General features: G+C 47.2%; 1 protein-coding gene across 1 annotated transcript in view; it reads right to left on the reverse strand.

Moving 5' to 3' along the window:
- The window catches only part of LOC308385298 (NACHT, LRR and PYD domains-containing protein 12-like), a gene marked incomplete at its 5' end in the record, with an annotated part of 48935 nt that overhangs the window by 27179 nt on the left and 2576 nt on the right, over positions 1-19180 (reverse strand). Inside the window, 4 exons of the mRNA XM_080864138.1 lie at positions 2439-2612; positions 7599-9390; positions 9791-10005; positions 18883-18990. Coding sequence (XP_080720264.1) covers positions 2439-2612; positions 7599-9390; positions 9791-10005; positions 18883-18990 — 2289 coding nt within the window. The remainder of the gene's footprint in view (positions 1-2438; positions 2613-7598; positions 9391-9790; positions 10006-18882; positions 18991-19180) is intronic.

Below are 19180 nucleotides of genomic sequence, written 5' to 3' on the forward strand. Positions count from 1 at the left end.
AATGCACGCATCGTAAATCATTCTGCTATTACCAATCACCATTCCACTTGTCTCCTTCTTAGACACAAACAGCAGGTAGGTCAGACTGCCAGGACTCACTAGTTATAGATACAATACATTTACAATACATTTGAACATCTCAATGAGTACTTTCAGTCATATTTGATTTAATACTTGACTTTCTCAAATCTTTGTAGTCAGAGCCTGCTGGCTTTGTAAATGACTTGTACATCTTGTCAGTTTTAAATGAGCAGCAGTAACACAACATATATACAGTGGGGCAAAAAAGTATTTAGTCAGCCACCGATTGTGCAAGTTCCCCCACTTAAAATGATGACAGAGGTCAGTAATTTGCACCAGAGGTACACTTCAACTGTGAGAGACAGAATGTGGAAAAAAAAATCCATGAATCCACATGGTAGGATTTGTAAAGAATTTATTCGTAAATCAGGGTGGAAAATAAGTATTTGGTCAATAACAAAAATACAACTCAGTACTTTGTAACATAACCTTTGTTGGCAATAACAGAGGTCAAACGTTTACTATAGGTCTTTACCAGGTTTGCACACACAGTAGCTGGTATTTTGGCCCATTCCTCCATGCAGATCTTCTCGAGAGCAGTGATGTTTTGGGGCTGTCGCCGAGCAACACGGACTTTCAACTCCCGCCACAGATTTTCTATGGGGTTGAGGTCTGGAGACTGGCTAGGCCACTCCAGGACTTTCAAATGCTTCTTACGGAGCCACTCCTTTGTTGCCCGGGTGGTGTGTTTTGGATCATTGTCATGTTGGAAGACCCAGCCTCGTTTCATCTTCAAAGTTCTCACTGATGGAAGGAGGTTTTGGCTCAAAATCTCACGATACATGGCCCCATTCATTCTGTCCTTAACACGGATCAGTCGTCCTGTCCCCTTGGCAGAAAAACAGCCCCATAGCATGATGTTTCCACCCCCATGCTTCACAGTAGGTATGGTGTTCTTGGGATGCAACTCAGTATTCTTCTTCCTCCAAACACGACGAGTTGAGTTTATACCAAAAAGTTCTACTTTGGTTTCATCTGACCACATGACATTCTCCCAATCCTCTGCTGTATCATCCATGTGCTCTCTGGCAAACTTCAGACGGGCCTGGACATGCACTGGCTTCAGCAGCGGAACACGTCTGGCACTGCGGGATTTGATTCCCTGCCGTTGTAGTGTGTTACTGATGGTGACCTTTGTTACTTTGGTCCCAGCTCTCTGCAGGTCATTCACCAGGTCCCCCCGTGTGGTTCTGGGATCTTTGCTCACCGTTCTCATGATCATTTTGACCCCACGGGATGAGATCTTGCGTGGAGCCCCAGATCGAGGGAGATTATCAGTGGTCTTGTATGTCTTCCATTTTCTGATGATTGCTCCCACAGTTGATTTCTTCACACCAAGCTGCTTGCCTATTGTAGATTCACTCTTCCCAGTCTGGTGCAGGTCTACAATACTTTTCCTGGTGTCCTTCCAAAGCTCTTTGGTCTTGGCCATGGTGGAGTTTGGAGTCTGACTGTTTGAGGCTGTGGACAGGTGTCTTTTATACAGATGATGAGTTCAAACAGGTGCCATTCATACAGGTAACGAGTGGGGGACAGAAAAGCTTCTTACAGAGACGTTACAGGTCTGTGAGAGCCAGAGATTTTCCATGTTTGAGGTGACCAAATACTTATTTTCCACCCTGATTTACGAATAAATTCTTTACAAATCCTACCATGTGGATTCATGGATTTTTTTTTCACATTCTGTCTCTCACAGTTGAAGTGTACCTCTGGTGCAAATTACTGACCTCTGTCATCATTTTAAGTGGGGGAACTTGCACAATCGGTGGCTGACTAAATACTTTTTTGCCCCACTGTATATGTTTGCGGTGCTGTTTAAACTTTCATATTTCTTACTCATCAAATATTTCTTCATGCAATATATGCACAATTTCACAACTCAAACACAGTCATCTGAGAAAGAGCTCCTAACTGTACCTTTATTAGCTTTTGCATTCATCTTTCTATATTCTATTTGAGCCATGTCTCTAAATATATATTTATACAGATGCGCAGTCTAAGCAGCCTGCCTTTATCTGCTATCATTAGATTGTCAAAAGCCTCATTCACATCCTGACTTCATCTTCACTAACTGATGGAGCACAACATAAACCTTTGGAGGCTTAAAAACTGTCCCGTCAAACATTTCAACTTGTGTCAGTGGTTAGTTAATCTCTTTTCATATCTTTAAGTTCTACTTGGAGCCAAAAGGAAAAACATATGTTTGGTCACTAAGAAAGACATAAAATTTTTTAGATGCACTGAAATGTCTTCAGATTTGTGTTACGGAAAATCATGAACATTTTAAAAATAAATATTGTTTCATATTATCTGAAATATACAAACAAACAAAAAACAGCTGAAGTCAGTGAACTGACCTCAGAGTCTTCAGCTGACAGTTTGGACTCTCCAGTCCAGCTGAGAGCAGTTTCACCCCTGAATCCTCCAGGTTGTTTTTACTCATGTCCAGCTCTGTTAGATGAGAGGGGTTAGACTTCAGAGCTGAGGCCACAACCTCACAGTGAGCGTCTGAGAGTACACAATGAGTCAGTCTGTGATTAGAGAATATATAAATGAGTTATTGTAAACGCACAAGACATATGACAACAAAACTTTCTGCCACCATAATCTAATGAACATCTGCTCTTTACATCTATGGTTCAACTCTGATCATGTTCAGGTGTTTGACACGAGACACAAGAATGATTCTGTTATTTTCTAATGTTTATACAAAGCAAGAGTCCAATATTGTCTAATGTTTTCAGAGTTTGCTCACTGCCAGTTAGTTCAGGAATAAATAAGGGTACATTGAATTCAACTCCCTTTCTTTTTCAGCAGATCGGTATATCATGACTGCTATTCCGATGCTGGTACTATTTGTGCTTAGCTGTCCTGGTTAAATGCATAAACACTACTATCTCTCTGTAAGTACAGTGCATTTTCTTTCCACACAAAGTTGTAAATACACAAATTTCAAAGCAGAAGATAATTTAACATACACCATATTGCTAAAAGTATTCACTCATCCATCCAAATCATTGACTTCAAGTATTCCAATTACTTCCATGGCCACTAGTGATGGGATTTCCGGCTCTTTTTAGAGAACCGGCTCTTTCGGCTCGGCTCACTAAAAAGAGCCGGCTCTTTCGGCTCCGAACCGGCTCTTCAGGTTGTTTTGTTGCTTTAATTTATTTATTATTAACAACAATATAAAATTATGCACAAAAGGAATTACTAATGTAACAAAAAAGTGGTTTTATTTATATATGTTTATATATAAATATATGCGGTGGCCCCTAGAGACAAAACACGTACAAACTCCAAAAAGCACATACAAACTCCAAAACACATTTCTAGCATGAACTGAACTTCCAAAACAGAGCTACCTAGATCACTTAAATTACACAATTGAAAGCATGAAAGCATATGTGTATTGTTTGTGTATATATACACAAGCATTCATATATAGTCAAATAATTTAAAAAAAAATTTCGTTCATTTACCTGTTATTACCACACACCAAATCCGGTCATTGGTACTTGCTGGCTTGTGTAGCCACTAGGTAACAAAAGTTCAACACTGCCCCCTAGCATCCTGGAGCACTTCTGTTGTCTTTTGTACGTGTTTTGAGTTTTTATGTGATTCTGAGTTTTCACGTGTTTTGGAGTTTGTGCGTGCTTCGGAGTTTGCACGTGTTTTTACGTGTTTTGGAGTTTTTACGTGTTTTGGAGTTTTTACGTGTTTTGGAGTTTTTACGTGTTTTTACGTGTTTTGGAGTTTGTACGTGCTTCAGAGTTCGTACGTGTTTCGAAGTTTGTATGTGCTTTGTCTGTAGGGGCCACCGTAAATATACTTTTATTTATTCACTCCACATAAAATGTAATAAATAAATCATATAATACAAAAATCAACTATTCATATTTCAACTTTTAACTATTTAAATTTTCAGCTTTTTCCTTTTACAAATTTAAAGTGAAACAACACAAAACACTGCAAACCACAACACAATTAAATAAAAATTATAATATGAAAACAAAAAGAACATGCATATTCTCTGTCATATGGACCTGCATGAATAAACTTTCTGAATCCTTTATCATCCGCAACTGAAAATAGTTGTGGATGATTACTATACCTTTCTAATGTGACGCGATAAGGAGCCGGCTCGCGTTGTTCACGTCAAAGAGCCGGTTCTAAGAGCCATTTCGTTCACGACTGACCCATCACTAATGGCCACAGGTGTATAAAGTCCAGCACCCAGGCATGCGTACTGCTACTACAAATATTTGTGAAAGAATAGGTTCTTCTCAGGAGCTCTGTGAATTCCAGGTATTGTGATTATAATTCCAATGTGTGGTGATTGAATGCCACCTGATGAGCAAGTCCAATTGTGAAAATTTCTCACTAAGTGAAAGCATTTGGGAATGTAGTCAAATCAGCCACAGAGTATAGACTACATAAAATCCAAGAGCAGGGTTAAGGAATGCTGAAACGCATAGTGCAGGTCGCCAACTTTCTGCAGTCAATCACTGCAGACCTCCAAACTTCATGTGGCCTTCAAAATAGCTCAAAAACACAGCTAAGAGAGCTTCATGGAATTGTTTTTCATGGCTGAGCAAATGCATCTAAGATGCAGTGTTGTAAAGTACTCTGCTATTGGACTCTCAAGCAATATAGACGAATCACGCGTATCCATCCGGCAGTCCAATGGATAAGTCTGGGTTTGGTGGTTGCCAGGTAAACAGTACTTGTCTGACTACAATGTGCCAAGTTTAACGTTTGGTGGAGGGGGGTTATGGGCTCAGAGCCTTAGTTCCAGTAAGCTTAAGCATGCCAAGACATTTTGGAGAATTTCATTCTTCCAGCATTGTGGGAACAGTTTGGTAATGGCCCCATTCTGTACTCACAGTGCACGCCAGTGCACAAAGTAAGGTCCATAAAGACATGAATGAGCAAGTTTGGTATGGAAGACATTGACTGGCCTGCACAAATTTCTGACCTTAACCTTAAAGAACATGTTTGGGATGAATTAGAGTGCAGACTGGGAGCCAGGCCTTCTTGTCCAACATCAGTGTCTAACAAATGTGCTTCTGTGGAAGAATGGTCAAAAATTCCCATAAACACACTGCTAAGCCTTGTGGAAAGCCTTCTTAGAAGAGTTAAAGCAATTATACCTGCAAAGGTCTTGCTGACATTATATTAAACCCTATGGGTTAAGGATGCCAGTCAAGTTCATATGCATTTGAAGTGAATACTTTTGGCAATATAGTATAATAATAATAATAATAATAATAATAATAATAATAATAATAATAATAATAATAATAATGGATTGGATTGGATCTATATAGCGCTTTTCAAGGCATACATACATACAGGCACAAGCTCTGGCTATGAACTAATTTTATGATAACTAATATTAGCTATCATATTGTGATCCACAAACTGTAAGGAGTGGATCTCAGAGAGTTTCTTCTCTGATCTGTTAGCTGATTTCAAGAACACTTCACTCTCCAAATACACTTAGAATTTGTTAATCTCCACCGGACAGTGCAATATGTTAATGCTTCTGTCAGTAGAAATTTAATAACCGTTCACTGTCTTTGAGAATATTGGGTCAACCAATTACTTACTTACAATTAAGTCGACTGACATGAACCAAGCTATCTCAAGTGAGGTTCAAGCTAGTGCATGTTACTAGCTTGTTCATGTATATCACTAAAAAGAAAAACTCATCTTTATTTTGATGCTGAACTTTCCAACTCTCCTGGAATAATTTATTGTACAACATCACTCGATTGGCTAGCACATGAAAAGTTGCACTTCAAGAGCACTAAAGTATTAAACACATACATGTCAGTCATCCCTTAGTGTGTGTCTGCAATTAGTCTTTGAGATGGTAAAGCTATAACATGTGCGGTGTCAGTAAAGATGTTTCATTCATTTGTTGATTTGTGAAGCTAAAGGAAGGCTTTTTTTTTTAATTATGGGCATATTTTTATGAACTAGCAAATGGTGATAGAATGTACACATCTAGCAAATGGCAATTGGTGGATCAAAAAAAAACTAGCAGAAATTAATCATCAGGTATTTAGTCTGCATGGGAGTTTGCCCAACCAGTCTACGTGTGCTTTGTGAACTTGGAGAAAGCATTCGGGGGGTCCTGTGGGGGGGGTGCTCTGGGAGCATGGGGTGTCTGGCCCATTGCTACGGGCCATTCAGTCCTTATACGACCTTTGCAAGAGCTTGGTCTGCATAGCCGGCAATAAGTCGGACTTGTTCCTGGTGGGTGATGGGCTCCGCCAGGGCTGCCCTTTGTCACCGATTCTGTTCATAATTTGTATGGACAGACTTTCTAGGCATAGCCAAGTGGCGGAAGACTTTCACTTCTCTGCTTTTTGCAGATGATGTGGTCCTGTTGGCTTCATCAGGTGATGGCCTCCAGCTCGCCTTGAAACGGTTCACAGCCGAGTGTGAAGCGGTGGGAACGAGAATCAGCACCTCCAAATCTGAGGCCATGGTCCTCAGCCAGAAAAGGTTGGAGTGCCCACTCCGGGTCAAGGACGAGACCCTGCCCCAAGTGGAGGAGTTTAAGTATCTCGGGGTCTTGTTCACGAGTGACGGGAGAAGGGAGCAGGAGATTGACAGACGGATTGGTGCAGCAGCTGCAGTGATGCGGACGCTGTGGTGAAGAGAGAGCTGGGTGTAAAAGCAGAGCTCTCAATTTACCGGTCTATCTACGTCCCTACCCTCACCCATGACCACGAGCTGTGGGTAGTGACCGAAAGAACGAGATCGCGAATACAAGCGACGGAAATGGGCTTCCTCCGAAGGGTGGCTGGCCTCTCCCTTAGAGATAGGGTGAGAAGTTCAGCCGTTCGGGAGGGGCTCAGAGTAGAGCCACTGCTCCTCCACATCGAAAGGAGCCAGCTGAGGTGGTTCGGGTATCTGACAAGGATGCCTCCTGGCCACCTCTTGGGCGATGATTTCCGGGCATGTCCCACCGGGAGGAGGCCCTGGGGCAGACCCAGGACACGCTGGAGAGATTATGTCTCTCGGCTGGCCTAGGAACGCCTTGGTGTTCCCCTGGATAAGCTGGAGGAGGTGGCTGGGGAGAGGGAGGTCTGGGCCTCTCTGCTTGGGCTGCTACCCCCGCGACCCGACCCTGGATAAGCGGAAGAAAATGAATGGATGGATGGATGGATATTTAGTCTACAGGCAGAGCTTATGGAAACTTTTGCATTTAAGTTAAAATTATCTCCTGTAAACTGAGCAGCACAGCCATCATTAATTTCCATTACCAAGGTACAAGGTGTAGTAGGTCTAGTTGTAGTGTTCCATAACTCTGACCCCATTGTTTTTTAAATGGCGTGATAGAACTTTTTCAGTGTCCAAATACAAAAGTATATAAAATAATTAATGACCAATATCTAAAATACAAAGCCAAAAATAATAAGAAGAATAATTTCGTGTTACATGAAAAACTAAAACCACAAATCAACAATGAAGAATAATACTGAATAATGACTTGGTCTCACCGAGCCTTTCTGCAATTCCTCACAACTGGAAAAAGTCTCAGTCGCCCATCCAATGATGCTTTGAACTTGTTTAGGTCTAACTCATCCAGAACCTCCTCTGACATCTGCAGCATGAAGGCCAGAGCTGAGCAGTGGATCTCAGAGAGTTTCTTTTCTGATCTGTTAGCTGACTTCAAGAATACTTGGATCTCCTGATGTACTGAGAGGTCGTTCATCTCTACCAGACAGTGGAAGATGTTGATGCTTCTGTCAGGAGAAATTTCATCACTGTTCATCTCCTTAAGATTGTTAATGACTCTCTGAATGGTTCCTGGACTGCTCTCTGTCTGACCCAGCAGACCTCCTAAGAGTCTCTGGTTGGACTCCAGAGAGAGGCCATGAAGGAAGCGGACAAACAGGTCCAGGTGGCCATTTTTACTCTGGAGGGATTTTTCCATGGCTCGTTTAAGGAAATCATCCAGAGATGACCCACTGTACTTTTCTCCAAGGAAGGCTTCCAGCACCTCTGTCTTCCTGTTGGTGAGACAGTGGAACATGTATACTGCAGCCAGAAACTCCTGAATGCTCAGATGAACAAAGCAGTAGACTGGTTTCTGGAAGATCACACAGTCTCTTTTGAAGATCTCTGTACAAACTCCTGAGTACACAGAGGCCTCCGTGACATCAAGACCACACTGCTCCAGGTCTTCTTGGTAGAACATGATGTTTCCTTTCTCCAGATGTTCAAACGCCAGCCTCCCCAGCTTCAGAAGAACTTCCCTGTCAACCTCCGTCAGCTCCTGTGGACTCGTCTCACGTCCCTCGTGGTACTTGTTCTTCTTCCTCTTTGTCTGAACCAGCAGGAAATGTGAGTACATGTCAGTCAGGGTCTTGGGCAGCTCTCCTCTCTGCTCTGTAGTCAACATGTGCTCCAGAACTGTAGCAGTGATCCAGCAGAAGACTGGGATTCTACACATGATGTGGAGGCTCCTGGATGTCTTCATGTGGGAGATGATTCTGCTGGACAGCTCTTCATCACTGAATCTCCTCCTGAAGTACTCCTCCTTCTGGGCGTCGGTGAAGCCTCGTACTTCTGTTAGCCTGTCAACACATGTAGGAGGGATCTGATTGGCTGCTGCGGGTCGGGAAGTTATCCAGACGAGAGCCGAGGGAAGCAGATTCCCGTGGATGAGGTTTGTCAGCAGCTGGCTGACTGATGACTTCTGTGTGACATCAGACAGCAGCTTCCTGTTGGTGAAATCCAATGAAAGTCTGCTTTCATCCAGGCCGTCAAAGATGAACAAAAGCTGAGAGACAGCCAGCTTCTCTGCTGTGACCTTCTGTAATGTTGGATGGAAAACATGGAGCAGCTCCAGAAGACTGTACTGCTCATCTCTGATCAGGTTCAGCTCCCTGAATGAAAGCAGAACCACCACACTGATATGTTGGTTCTCCAAGCCCTCTGCCCAGTCCAGAGTGAACTTCTGCACTGAGAAGGTTTTTCCAACACCAGCCACGCCGTTGGTCAGAACCACTCTGATGGGTCTCTGTTGGTCAGGTAAGGCTTTAAAGATGTCCTGGCACCTGATTGGAGCGTCATGGAGGGCGTCCATCTTGGAAGCTGTCTCCAGCTGCCTCACCTCATGTTGGGTATGAACCTCTTCACTCTGTCCCTCTGTGATGTAGAGCTCAGTGTAGATCCTGTTGAGGAGAGTTCTACTTCCTGTTTCATCACTTCCTTCAGTCACACGTTCACATCTCCTCCTCAGACTGATCTTATGTTCATCTAAAACCTCCTGCAGACCAACATCTGCTGACAGAAAGAAAAACAATGAGACTAAAGAGAAAGAAAACTCTTCAATGTCTGAACAACACAAGAAGTCCAGTTTTCAGAATTGAGTTCATCAATTCAATTAAATTTTATTTTATTTATACAGCGCCAAATCCCAACAACAGTCACCTCAAGGCGCTTTATATTGTACAGTAGATCCTGCAATAATAGATACAGAGAAAAACCCAACACCATATGACCCCTTATGAGCAGCGCTTTGGCGACAGTGGGAAGGAAAAACTCCCTTTTAACAGGAAGAAACCTCCGACAGAACCAGGCTCAGGGAGGGGCGGGGCCATCTGCTGTGATTGGTTGGGGTGAGAGAAGGAAAGGGAAACAGCAGACAGATATTCAGTCTTACTTTGTACACAGCTGCTCTGACTGGCTGTCTGCAGTCCAGCTCTGGTTCTGGATCTTTCTCCACACTGGGGACAGGACGAGTCTCCTGATGAAGCAGACTGGTCCCAGTATGAGGAGATGCACTGTCTGCAGAACCAGTGTCCACAGCTGGTAGAGACTGGATCCTTCAGGACATCCTGACACAAAGCACAGCAGGACAGCTGCTCCTCCTCACAAACACCGCTCCTCTTCCTCTCTCTGTGAACACATTTCTTTATCACTAAAATTATGGTCACAGAGAATAATAAAAATTGAGCTACTTTTCACAACAGAGTATTCATCAAGCTGATTTTTGGTTATACAGTGCCAAGACAGGATAAAGACATGCTGTGGAAAAGAGACAGAGATTAATAACAAGTATGATTCAGTGCAGAGAGGTCTGTTAACACATAGTGAGTGAGAAAGGTGACTGAAGAAGAAACTCAATGCATCATGGGAATCCCCCGGCAGTCTACACCTATTGCAGCATAACTAAGGGAGGATTCAGGGTCACCTGGTCCAGCCCTAACTATATGCTTTAGCAAAAAGGAAAGTTTGAAGCCTAATCTTGAAAGTAGAGATAGTGTCTGTCTCCTGAATCCAAACTGGAAGCTGGTTCGACAGAAGAGGGGCCTGAAAACTGAAGGCTCTGCCTCCCATTCTACTTTTAAATACTCTAGGAACAACAAGTAGGCCTGCAGAGCGAGAGCGAAGTGCTCTAATAGGGTGATATGGTACTACAAGGTCATTAAGATAAGATGGGGCCTGATTATTTAAGACCTTGTATGTGAGGAGCAGGATTTTGAATTCAGTATATAGTCTTTACTGTTTTACATATACATTTTAGTTCGCCTAATAGTACCTGATAGTAGCAGTTCTCTTACTTCCTGTCATTAGGCCACCAAAACTGGTGGGGATCACCAGTAGAAGACCATGAAGACATTTAAAGAGATTTGTCATAGATAGAGTGGCACAGTTATGTGTGTGTTTAGTTAGTTTGTTTGTTTGCTTGTTTTAATCAATTTTAAATCATGCTTTTTATTTGTTTTTGTTTCTAATGTCTCTGTAAAGCACTTTGAATCACCTTGTTGTTGAATTGTGCTATACAAATAAATTTGCCTTGCCTTGCCTTGTCTTAAACAGAGCATTTTATAGTCTGCTACTCCTGCTCCATCCTGGAAAAATCTTCTATTCCATTTTTGTTAAGAAATCTCTTCCATAAAAAGCAGACTTACTCAAGGCTAGAATTGCCCCAATGGAAGAACTCCACATGACTACTCAGCTTAAACTACCTACAAAAACCGTAAACTTCACATTCTACTGCACAGACTGTTTAGTATTAAAGCATAATTATAACCAACCACAGACAACCATTGCAAAGTAAAAATATCTTAAACTACAAGAACTAGCTCAAGAAAGCTTTAAGGAAAAGTAATGGACTGAACAAGCAATACATGAACACAGCTGTTGCTATTATAGAAAATAATGGTGCAGGAGGGGGGAAACCTCTCAGCAGACACCATGGTGGGCAGTTGGGACAAAGACATAACTGTTGGATTTTCTCAATGGACAGATTTGATAAATACATAATCACTACAGCTCCCACCCCCCAACCCACTTATCCATACAGTCTAGACTGGGCCGGTCTCTTTCTGTCATGGTCTCCGTGCCTGCCCGGTCGGCCCCACAAGGCTACAATTGCTGTTTCTGTTCTCTCCCTCTCTGCCTGGGCGGAGCTCACTGTGGGCTCCTGCCCTTGGCCCACACACACACCTGACAACACTCACCCATCATCACCGGGAGCACTATTTGAGGCTGGAACACAGATCCTCTCGTCGCTGGATGATTGTACCCCTAACGTTAGTGTTCTCACAGCTCTTGTGCTTCATATTCGTGATTTGTGATTAGTTGGTGACCTGCCTTCCCCCCCCCCGGGACCTGCGACCTCCCTGCTGCGGGAACGTGTGTGAGTGTGAGCGAAGAAGACGTGAGCGAGTTACCCTGTGATTCCCCCGGAGTTTTGGATCCCTTCACTGTACATATATTGCACTGGCACTGTAAATAAACTACACCTTGGAGATACCTTACCGCTCTGCGTTTGAATCCCTGTACCAGATCGTGACAGAATCATCCAGCCACGGAAATGGATTCAGCAGATCCAGCGGTCTCGACTCCCACCCTCGCCACTTTGGCCGCGATGCTGGCACGCCACGAGCAGATGTTCATTCACCTTCGAGCAGAGCTCGCGAACCTCACACAGGCCGTGGCCCGGCTAACACCGCTACCGGCCGCTCCACTGGTCGCCGCTCCTCCGTCGGAGGCGCCAGCTCCAGCAGTAAGTGTCGCGCCACCTGCTCCCTCACCTGTTCACGTTGACAGATTCCTCCCCACTCCCAGGGCTTTCACGGGAGAGATTGATAAATGTGCTGGTTTCCTCACTCAGTGTGCCCTTCAGTTTCGCCAGCAAGCGCAAGCCTTTTCTACTGATGGTGCGAAAATCGCTTATATCGTCCAGTTACTCCAGGACCGTGCTCTAACCTGGGCTCAAGCTGCGCTTCAGGCGGAGCCGGACATCACCTTTTCTGACTTTCTTACTAAGTTTAAAGGTGTGTTTGACAGGAAAGCCACAACTGCCACCGCCGGCCAGCGCTTGCTTGCGCTTAAACAAGGTAAACGCAGCATGGCTGATTTTTCTATTGACTTTTCTACCTTGGCTGAACAGGCGAAATGGGGGGAAGAGGCCCTTAAAAGTGCATTGCTCACTAATATTAATGAGGAAATAAAGAATGAACTAATGCTCCGTGAACTGCCTTCCTCCCTGGATGCGCTTCTGGTTTTGTGTATGCGGGTGGACGATCAGGTGCGCGCACATCGGAGCGCACGCGCGCGTTCGGGGCATGCCCCGCTGGACTTTTGTGGGACCCCTACTGCAGCCCATGGGTCGCGTGACGCCGACACCGGGGATGGGGAAGAGCCCATGCAGCTTGGGCGCTCACGGCTGTCGCCCGCGGAGCGCCAGCGCCGTCTTGCCTCCGGTGAGTGCGTTTACTGCAGCCGTAAAGGCCACTCTGTCTCCTCCTGCCCAACGCTGGCAAAAGGGCGCGCTCACCAGTGATCGTGAGGGTGCTGGTGGGCGATCTGTCGAGTGAAAGCCCTCTCCCCAGACTTCTTTTGCCGGCTACTCTGCGTGTTCGGACTGTTTCTCATTCTCTCTCCGTTCTCATTGACTCTGGGGCTGAGCAGAACTTTATTGACACCTCACTCGCCGCCAAACTGAACATCGCCTTGGAGCCTCTGTCATGCCCCCTCCGCGTTCACGCACTGTCGGGCCAGCGCCTGCCTGACATCACTCATGTTTCTGAATTCCTTTCATTATCTCTCTCTGGCAATCACGCAGAAAGGATTTGTTTTTTTTCGTTTAAGGCTCCTCTCACTCCGCTGGTTCTGGGTCACCCCTGGCTTGTCCTCCACAACCCGCATATCGACTGGGAGAAGGGTGCCGTACTAGGTTGGAGTGTGGCCTGCCATATGAACTGCCTCCGGGCTGCGGCTTCCCCCGTTTCGCTCCCACCCACGGCCTCGCCGTCGGACGCCCCGGACCTCTCGATGGTTCCGCGGGTTTATCATGATCTGCAGGATGTTTTTTGTAAGGATCGGGCGCGGTCCCTTCCCCTGCACCGCCCGTACGATTGTGCCGTCGATCTTCTTCCTGGAGCTCCGCTGCCGTCTAGCCGCCTGTACAGCCTCTCCCGGCCTGAGAGGGATGCTATGGAGCGTTACATCTCGGAGTCGCTGGCGGCAGGGTTGATTCGCCCCTCCTCTTCCCCTGTCGCGGCTGGGTTTTTTTTCGTGGATAAGAAGGATGGTTCGCTGCGGCCATGTATTGACTTTCGGGGCCTTAATCAGATCACTGTTAAGAACAAATACCCTTTGCCGTTGCTTTCCTCCGCCTTTGAACTGCTTCAAGGCATGACCGTCTTTACCAAGCTGGATCTGCGCAACGCTTACCACCTGGTGCGCATCAGAGAGGGGGATGAGTGGAAGACTGCGTTCAATACGCATCGGGGCCACTTTGAGTATCTCGTGATGCCGTTTGGGCTGACTAACGTCCCCGCAGTGTTTCAGGCGATGGTTAATGATGTCCTTCGTGATTTTGTTAACCGTTGTGTATTTGTGTACTTGGATGACATCTTGATCTTTTCTAAGACACTCGAGGAGCACAAGGTCCATGTCCGGCAGGTCCTGCTACGCCTTCTGGAGAACCGGCTCTTTGTGAAGGGGGAGAAGTGCGATTTCCACGTGGCGTCAGTGAGTTTTCTGGGCCACATTATCGAGAAGGGGGACTTGCGGACTGATCCGGAGAAAGTGCGGGCTGTGGTGGAATGGCCTACTCCTCCTGATCGCCGCCAAGTGCAACGTTTTTTGGGATTCGCCAACTTTTACAGACGGTTCATTCGCGATTTCAGCAGAATCGCTCTCCCTCTCACTAAACTCACCTCTCCCAAAGTTCCCTTCCAGTGGGATTCTGCCGCTCAGCGAGCCTTCGCCCTGCTCAAGGACAGGTTCACCACTGCTCCCATACTCCGGCAACCGGACCTTACACGGCAGTTCGTTGTGGAGGTGGACGCGTCGGACTCCGGGGTTGGGGCAGTTCTGTCTCAACAGCTGGACGGTAAGCTGCACCCGTGTGCCTTTTATTCTCGCCGTCTCTCCCCAGCAGAGTGTAACTATGACATCGGGGACCAGGAGCTTCTGGCCGTCAAGCTGGCCCTGGAGGAGTGGAGACATTGGTTGGAGGGAGCGGCACAACCATTCATCGTCTGGACGGATCACAAGAATCTGGAGTACCTGCGCTCGGCTAGACGTCTCAATTCCCGGCAAGCCAGGTGGGCGCTGTTTTTTGCTCGTTTTGACTTCACTATCACCTACAGGCCAGGAACACGGAACGTAAAGCCAGACGCCCTGTCCAGGCAATTCTCCATCACTGGGGAGGACTCGGACCCTGAGCCTGTCCTCCCGGCCGCCTGCGTAATTGGAGCCATCTCCTGGGAGATCGAGGGGCTCATCCAAGAGGCGCAGGAGACCGAACCGGATCCTGGCACTGGTCCACCTGGTCGCCTCTTCGTTCCTTCAGCCGTCCGCTCTCAGGTTCTCCAGTGGGCTCACACCGCCCGCTTTTCATGCCATCCTGGGGTCCTCCGCACCTGCTCGTTCCTCCGACGTTACTTCTGGTGGCCTGCTATGGCTAGGGATGCCAAGGAGTACGTAGCGGCCTGTTCGACCTGCGCCCGGAATAAGCTTTCGAACCGCCCTCCACTGGGTCTTCTGCAGCCTCTCCCTACACCAGCCCGACCGTGGTCCCATGTTTCTTTGGACTTTGTCACGGGGCTGCCGCCCTCCGCTGGTAACACCGCCATACTTACCATTATCGATCGTTTCTCCAAAGCTGCACACTTCGTCGCCCTCCCGAAGCTCCCCTCTGCCTTGGAGATGGCCCGGCTCCTCACCTCCCATGTGTTCCGTCTTCACGGGATCCCCGAGGACATCGTCTCGGATAGAGGGCCGCAATTCACGTCCCGTGTTTGGAGGGAGTTCTGCTCCGCACTGGGGGCCAAGGTCAGTCTGTCTTCCGGTTTCCATCCACAGAGTAACGGGCAATCGGAGCGGGCCAACCAGGAGCTGGAAGCTGCCCTCCGCTGTGTCGCTTCGCACAACCAATCGACCTGGAGTGAACAGCTTCCATGGATCGAATACGCCCACAACAGCCACACGTCCTCCGCCACGGGCAAGTCTCCCTTCGAAGCGTCCCTGGGCTATCAACTGCCTTTGCTCCCGGCCATCGAAGGTGAGCACTCCGTTCCTTCTGTACAGGCTCACCTCCGCGGGTGCCGTCGTGCCTGGCGGGCAACTCGGGCTGCCCTACTCCGTACTAAGGAGCGGAACAAGACCCTCGCTGACCGTCGCCGGACACCGGCCCCCGTGTACACCATCGGTCAACAGGTATGGCTGGCTACCCGTTTTGTGCCGCTACGGACTGAGTCAAAGAAGCTGTCTCCTCAGTTTATTGGCCCTTTTCCCGTGGAAACCGTTGTGAACCCTGTGTCTGTCCGCCTCAAGCTGCCGCGCAACATGCGCATTCACAATGTCTTCCATGTGTCTCAGGTCAAGCCGGTGCTCTCCAGCCCGTTGTGCCCTCCCTCCAGGGCCCCGCCGCCCCCCCGGCTCGTGGATGGTCAGCTGGTCTACAATATCACCCGCATCATGGACTCCCGGCGCCGGGGTCGGGGTTTTCAGTACCTGGTTGACTGGGAGGGCTACGGGATAGAGGAACGCTCCTGGGTGCCTCGAGCTGCTGTCCTGGATGGGGCCATGCTCCGGGACTTCCACCGCAGGCATCCAGGTAAGCCTGGTGGGTCACCGGGAGGCTCCCGTTGAGGGGGGGGTACTGTCATGGTCTCCGTGCCTGCCCGGTCGGCCCCACAAGGCTACAATTGCTGTTTCTGTTCTCTCCCTCTCTGCCTGGGCGGAGCTCACTGTGGGCTCCTGCCCTTGGCCCACACACACACCTGACAACACTCACCCATCATCACCGGGAGCACTATTTGAGGCTGGAACACAGATCCTCTCGTCGCTGGATGATTGTACCCCTAACGTTAGTGTTCTCACAGCTCTTGTGCTTCATATTCGTGATTTGTGATTAGTTGGTGACCTGCCTTCTCGTCTGCCTCAGATCTCTCCCCCCCCCCCCCCCCCCCCCCCCCCCCCCCGGGACCTGCGACCTCCCTGCTGCGGGAACGTGTGTGAGTGTGAGCGAAGAAGACGTGAGCGAGTTACCCTGTGATTCCCCCGGAGTTTTGGATCCCTTCACTGTACATATATTGCACTGGCACTGTAAATAAACTACACCTTGGAGATACCTTACCGCTCTGCGTTTGAATCCCTGTACCAGATCGTGACACTTTCTCTTAGTAACTTACATGCTTTTCTTGTCTAAATGCCTGATTGTCCACTATAGCAACACATGTTGCACTATGAAACACAGACGCTGTTGCAAGACATTAAATCATATCTAATATTTCAGAGTCTAGAGACTATGTCCCTATTGCATTCAAATGGAATAGAGCCAGACTGCTGGAACAGACAAGCAGATGGCATTTTAATATTTTTCAAAGAAACAGAATTTGACAGTTGCATGAAACTATGAATAAATCGACATATTTACTCACTGCGCACCACTGCCCAGTATCCTGCTAGCTAACGTTGAATTGTTGGAGAACAAACTAGACGATCTGAGGGCAAGAGTCACCTTCCAACGAGACATGAGGGACTGCAACATTCTGTGCTTCACTGAGACATGGCTGACCCCCAACGTGGTGGATCGGGCAGAAATTCCATCGGAGTCACTCTCTGTGCTCCGCGCGGACAGAACGGCAGAGTCAAACAAAACCAAAGGTGGAGAAGTGTGTTTCATGGTAAACAGAAAGTGGTGCGACGTCAGGAGCATATCTACTCTCTTCAGCGGCTGCTCGCCACATCTGGAATACCTGAGCATGAACTGTCGCCCTTTTTACCTGTCCCGCGAGTTCACCTCGTTAATCGCCACAGTGGTCTACATCCCACCCCAGGTGAACACAGGTATGGCTCTGTCTGAACTACATGATGTGCTGAGTGTGTTTCAAAACAAGGACCCGCAGGAGACTTTAATAAAGCAAACCTTGGACATCTCATGCCGAACTTTTATCAACATGTCATGTGTCCGATGAGGGGAGACAGAATCTTGGACAATTGCTACACAATTGCTAACAACTGCCTGACAATAGAGACCAGCAATCAGCATCGCAGAGCATGACGTCAGAGCTGTGCTGAGGAGAGTGAGCGCAAGGAAAGCAGCAGGACCAGATGGCATCACCGGCCGTCTGCTGCGCTGCTGTGCTGACCAGCTAGCAGGTGTGTTCACTTTGATTTTCAACGAGTCCCTGGCGAAGTCTGTGGTCCCCATATGCTTCAAGAGATCCACCATCATCCCTGTGCCCAAGAACAGCAAGCCCTCATGCCTGAACGATTACCGGCCAGTTGCACTGACCTCGGTAGTAATGAAGGTGTTCGAGAGGCTGTTGAAGAACATCATCTCCTCCTCCATCCCAGACACCACAGATCCGCTCCAGTTCGCCTACCAACCCAACAAATCCACGGAGGACGCCACGTCCTGCACACCACCCTCAGCCACGTGGCCAAGAAACAGGGTAACTATGTGTGAATGCTGTTTGTTGATTACAGTTCAGCGTTTAACACAATAGTGCCCTGCAGACTGTTCACAAAGCTGAGGGATCTGGGACTCAACAGCCGTCTGTGTGCATGGGTGTTGGACTTCCTCACTGGCAGAACTCAGGTGGTGAGGGTGGGTAGGTGTGTCTCTGACAGCATCGCCATCAACACGGGAGCGCCACAGGGCTGTGTCCTCTCGCCACTGCTCTACTCCCTCTACACTTCAGACTGTGTGGCCACCCACGGCTCCAACACCATTGTGAAGTTTGCTGACGACACAGTGGTGTTGGGTGCCATCTCCACCAACGATGAGGCGGCCTACATGGATGAAGTGAAGAATCTGGCATCGTGGTGCCAGGACAACCACCTCCAGCTGAACGTTGGCAAGACCATTTCATGCCTGATCCTTCTGACTTCATTGCGGCACAAGCCACTTTAACACCCCACTCACACAATGTACATTTTGAACTGTAAATTTCCAGATTTTTTTATTCTATTTAACTTAATGTATATAATTTACTCACTTATTGCGCATAATGTCCTCTTTGTATATATCTACTTACTTACTGTATATAATGTTTTTCTCTCTCTATTTTGCACAGTCGAGGAGCGGCAGCTGATGCAGACCTTGTTAATCCGGGGGATGGGGACTAGCTTTGGGAACCCTTACTGGATGAACAAACCTTGATTTTTACTTGTTAGTTGATGTCAGCAGGTCACACTTACACAAAACTGAAAATGGGAATTGCAATCAGTGCATTGCTACTATTAGTATAATGTATGCCTCTTCATCACTACAGATTTGATTAAATGTTCAGGTCAGGTTCTTACTTTGTGTGTAGTGGTCCAGGTTCTTCTCTGAAGTCTGGGGGTTTACCAATGGACCGGTCACTCTTCTGAGACAGAAAGTTGATCCCTGAAGCCTGTGACCTCTGACTTCTGCAAACAAAGATATGTTTATTCATATGTCATCAGACATTAATAAATTCTCAGTTGAAAGTCATTTAAATTGGTCTAAATTGCAGTTCTCACCATACTTGAATTTTTAACTTAATACCAATACCCAGTAAAATACTTTAGATACCACTGGGGCAGTGTGCATAGCTCATGGCAAAGAAGTAATTTCTTG

Source organism: Rhamphochromis sp. 'chilingali' (assembly GCF_963969265.1).
Source record: "Rhamphochromis sp. 'chilingali' genome assembly, chromosome: 18".
NCBI lineage: Eukaryota > Metazoa > Chordata > Actinopteri > Cichliformes > Cichlidae > Rhamphochromis > Rhamphochromis sp. 'chilingali'.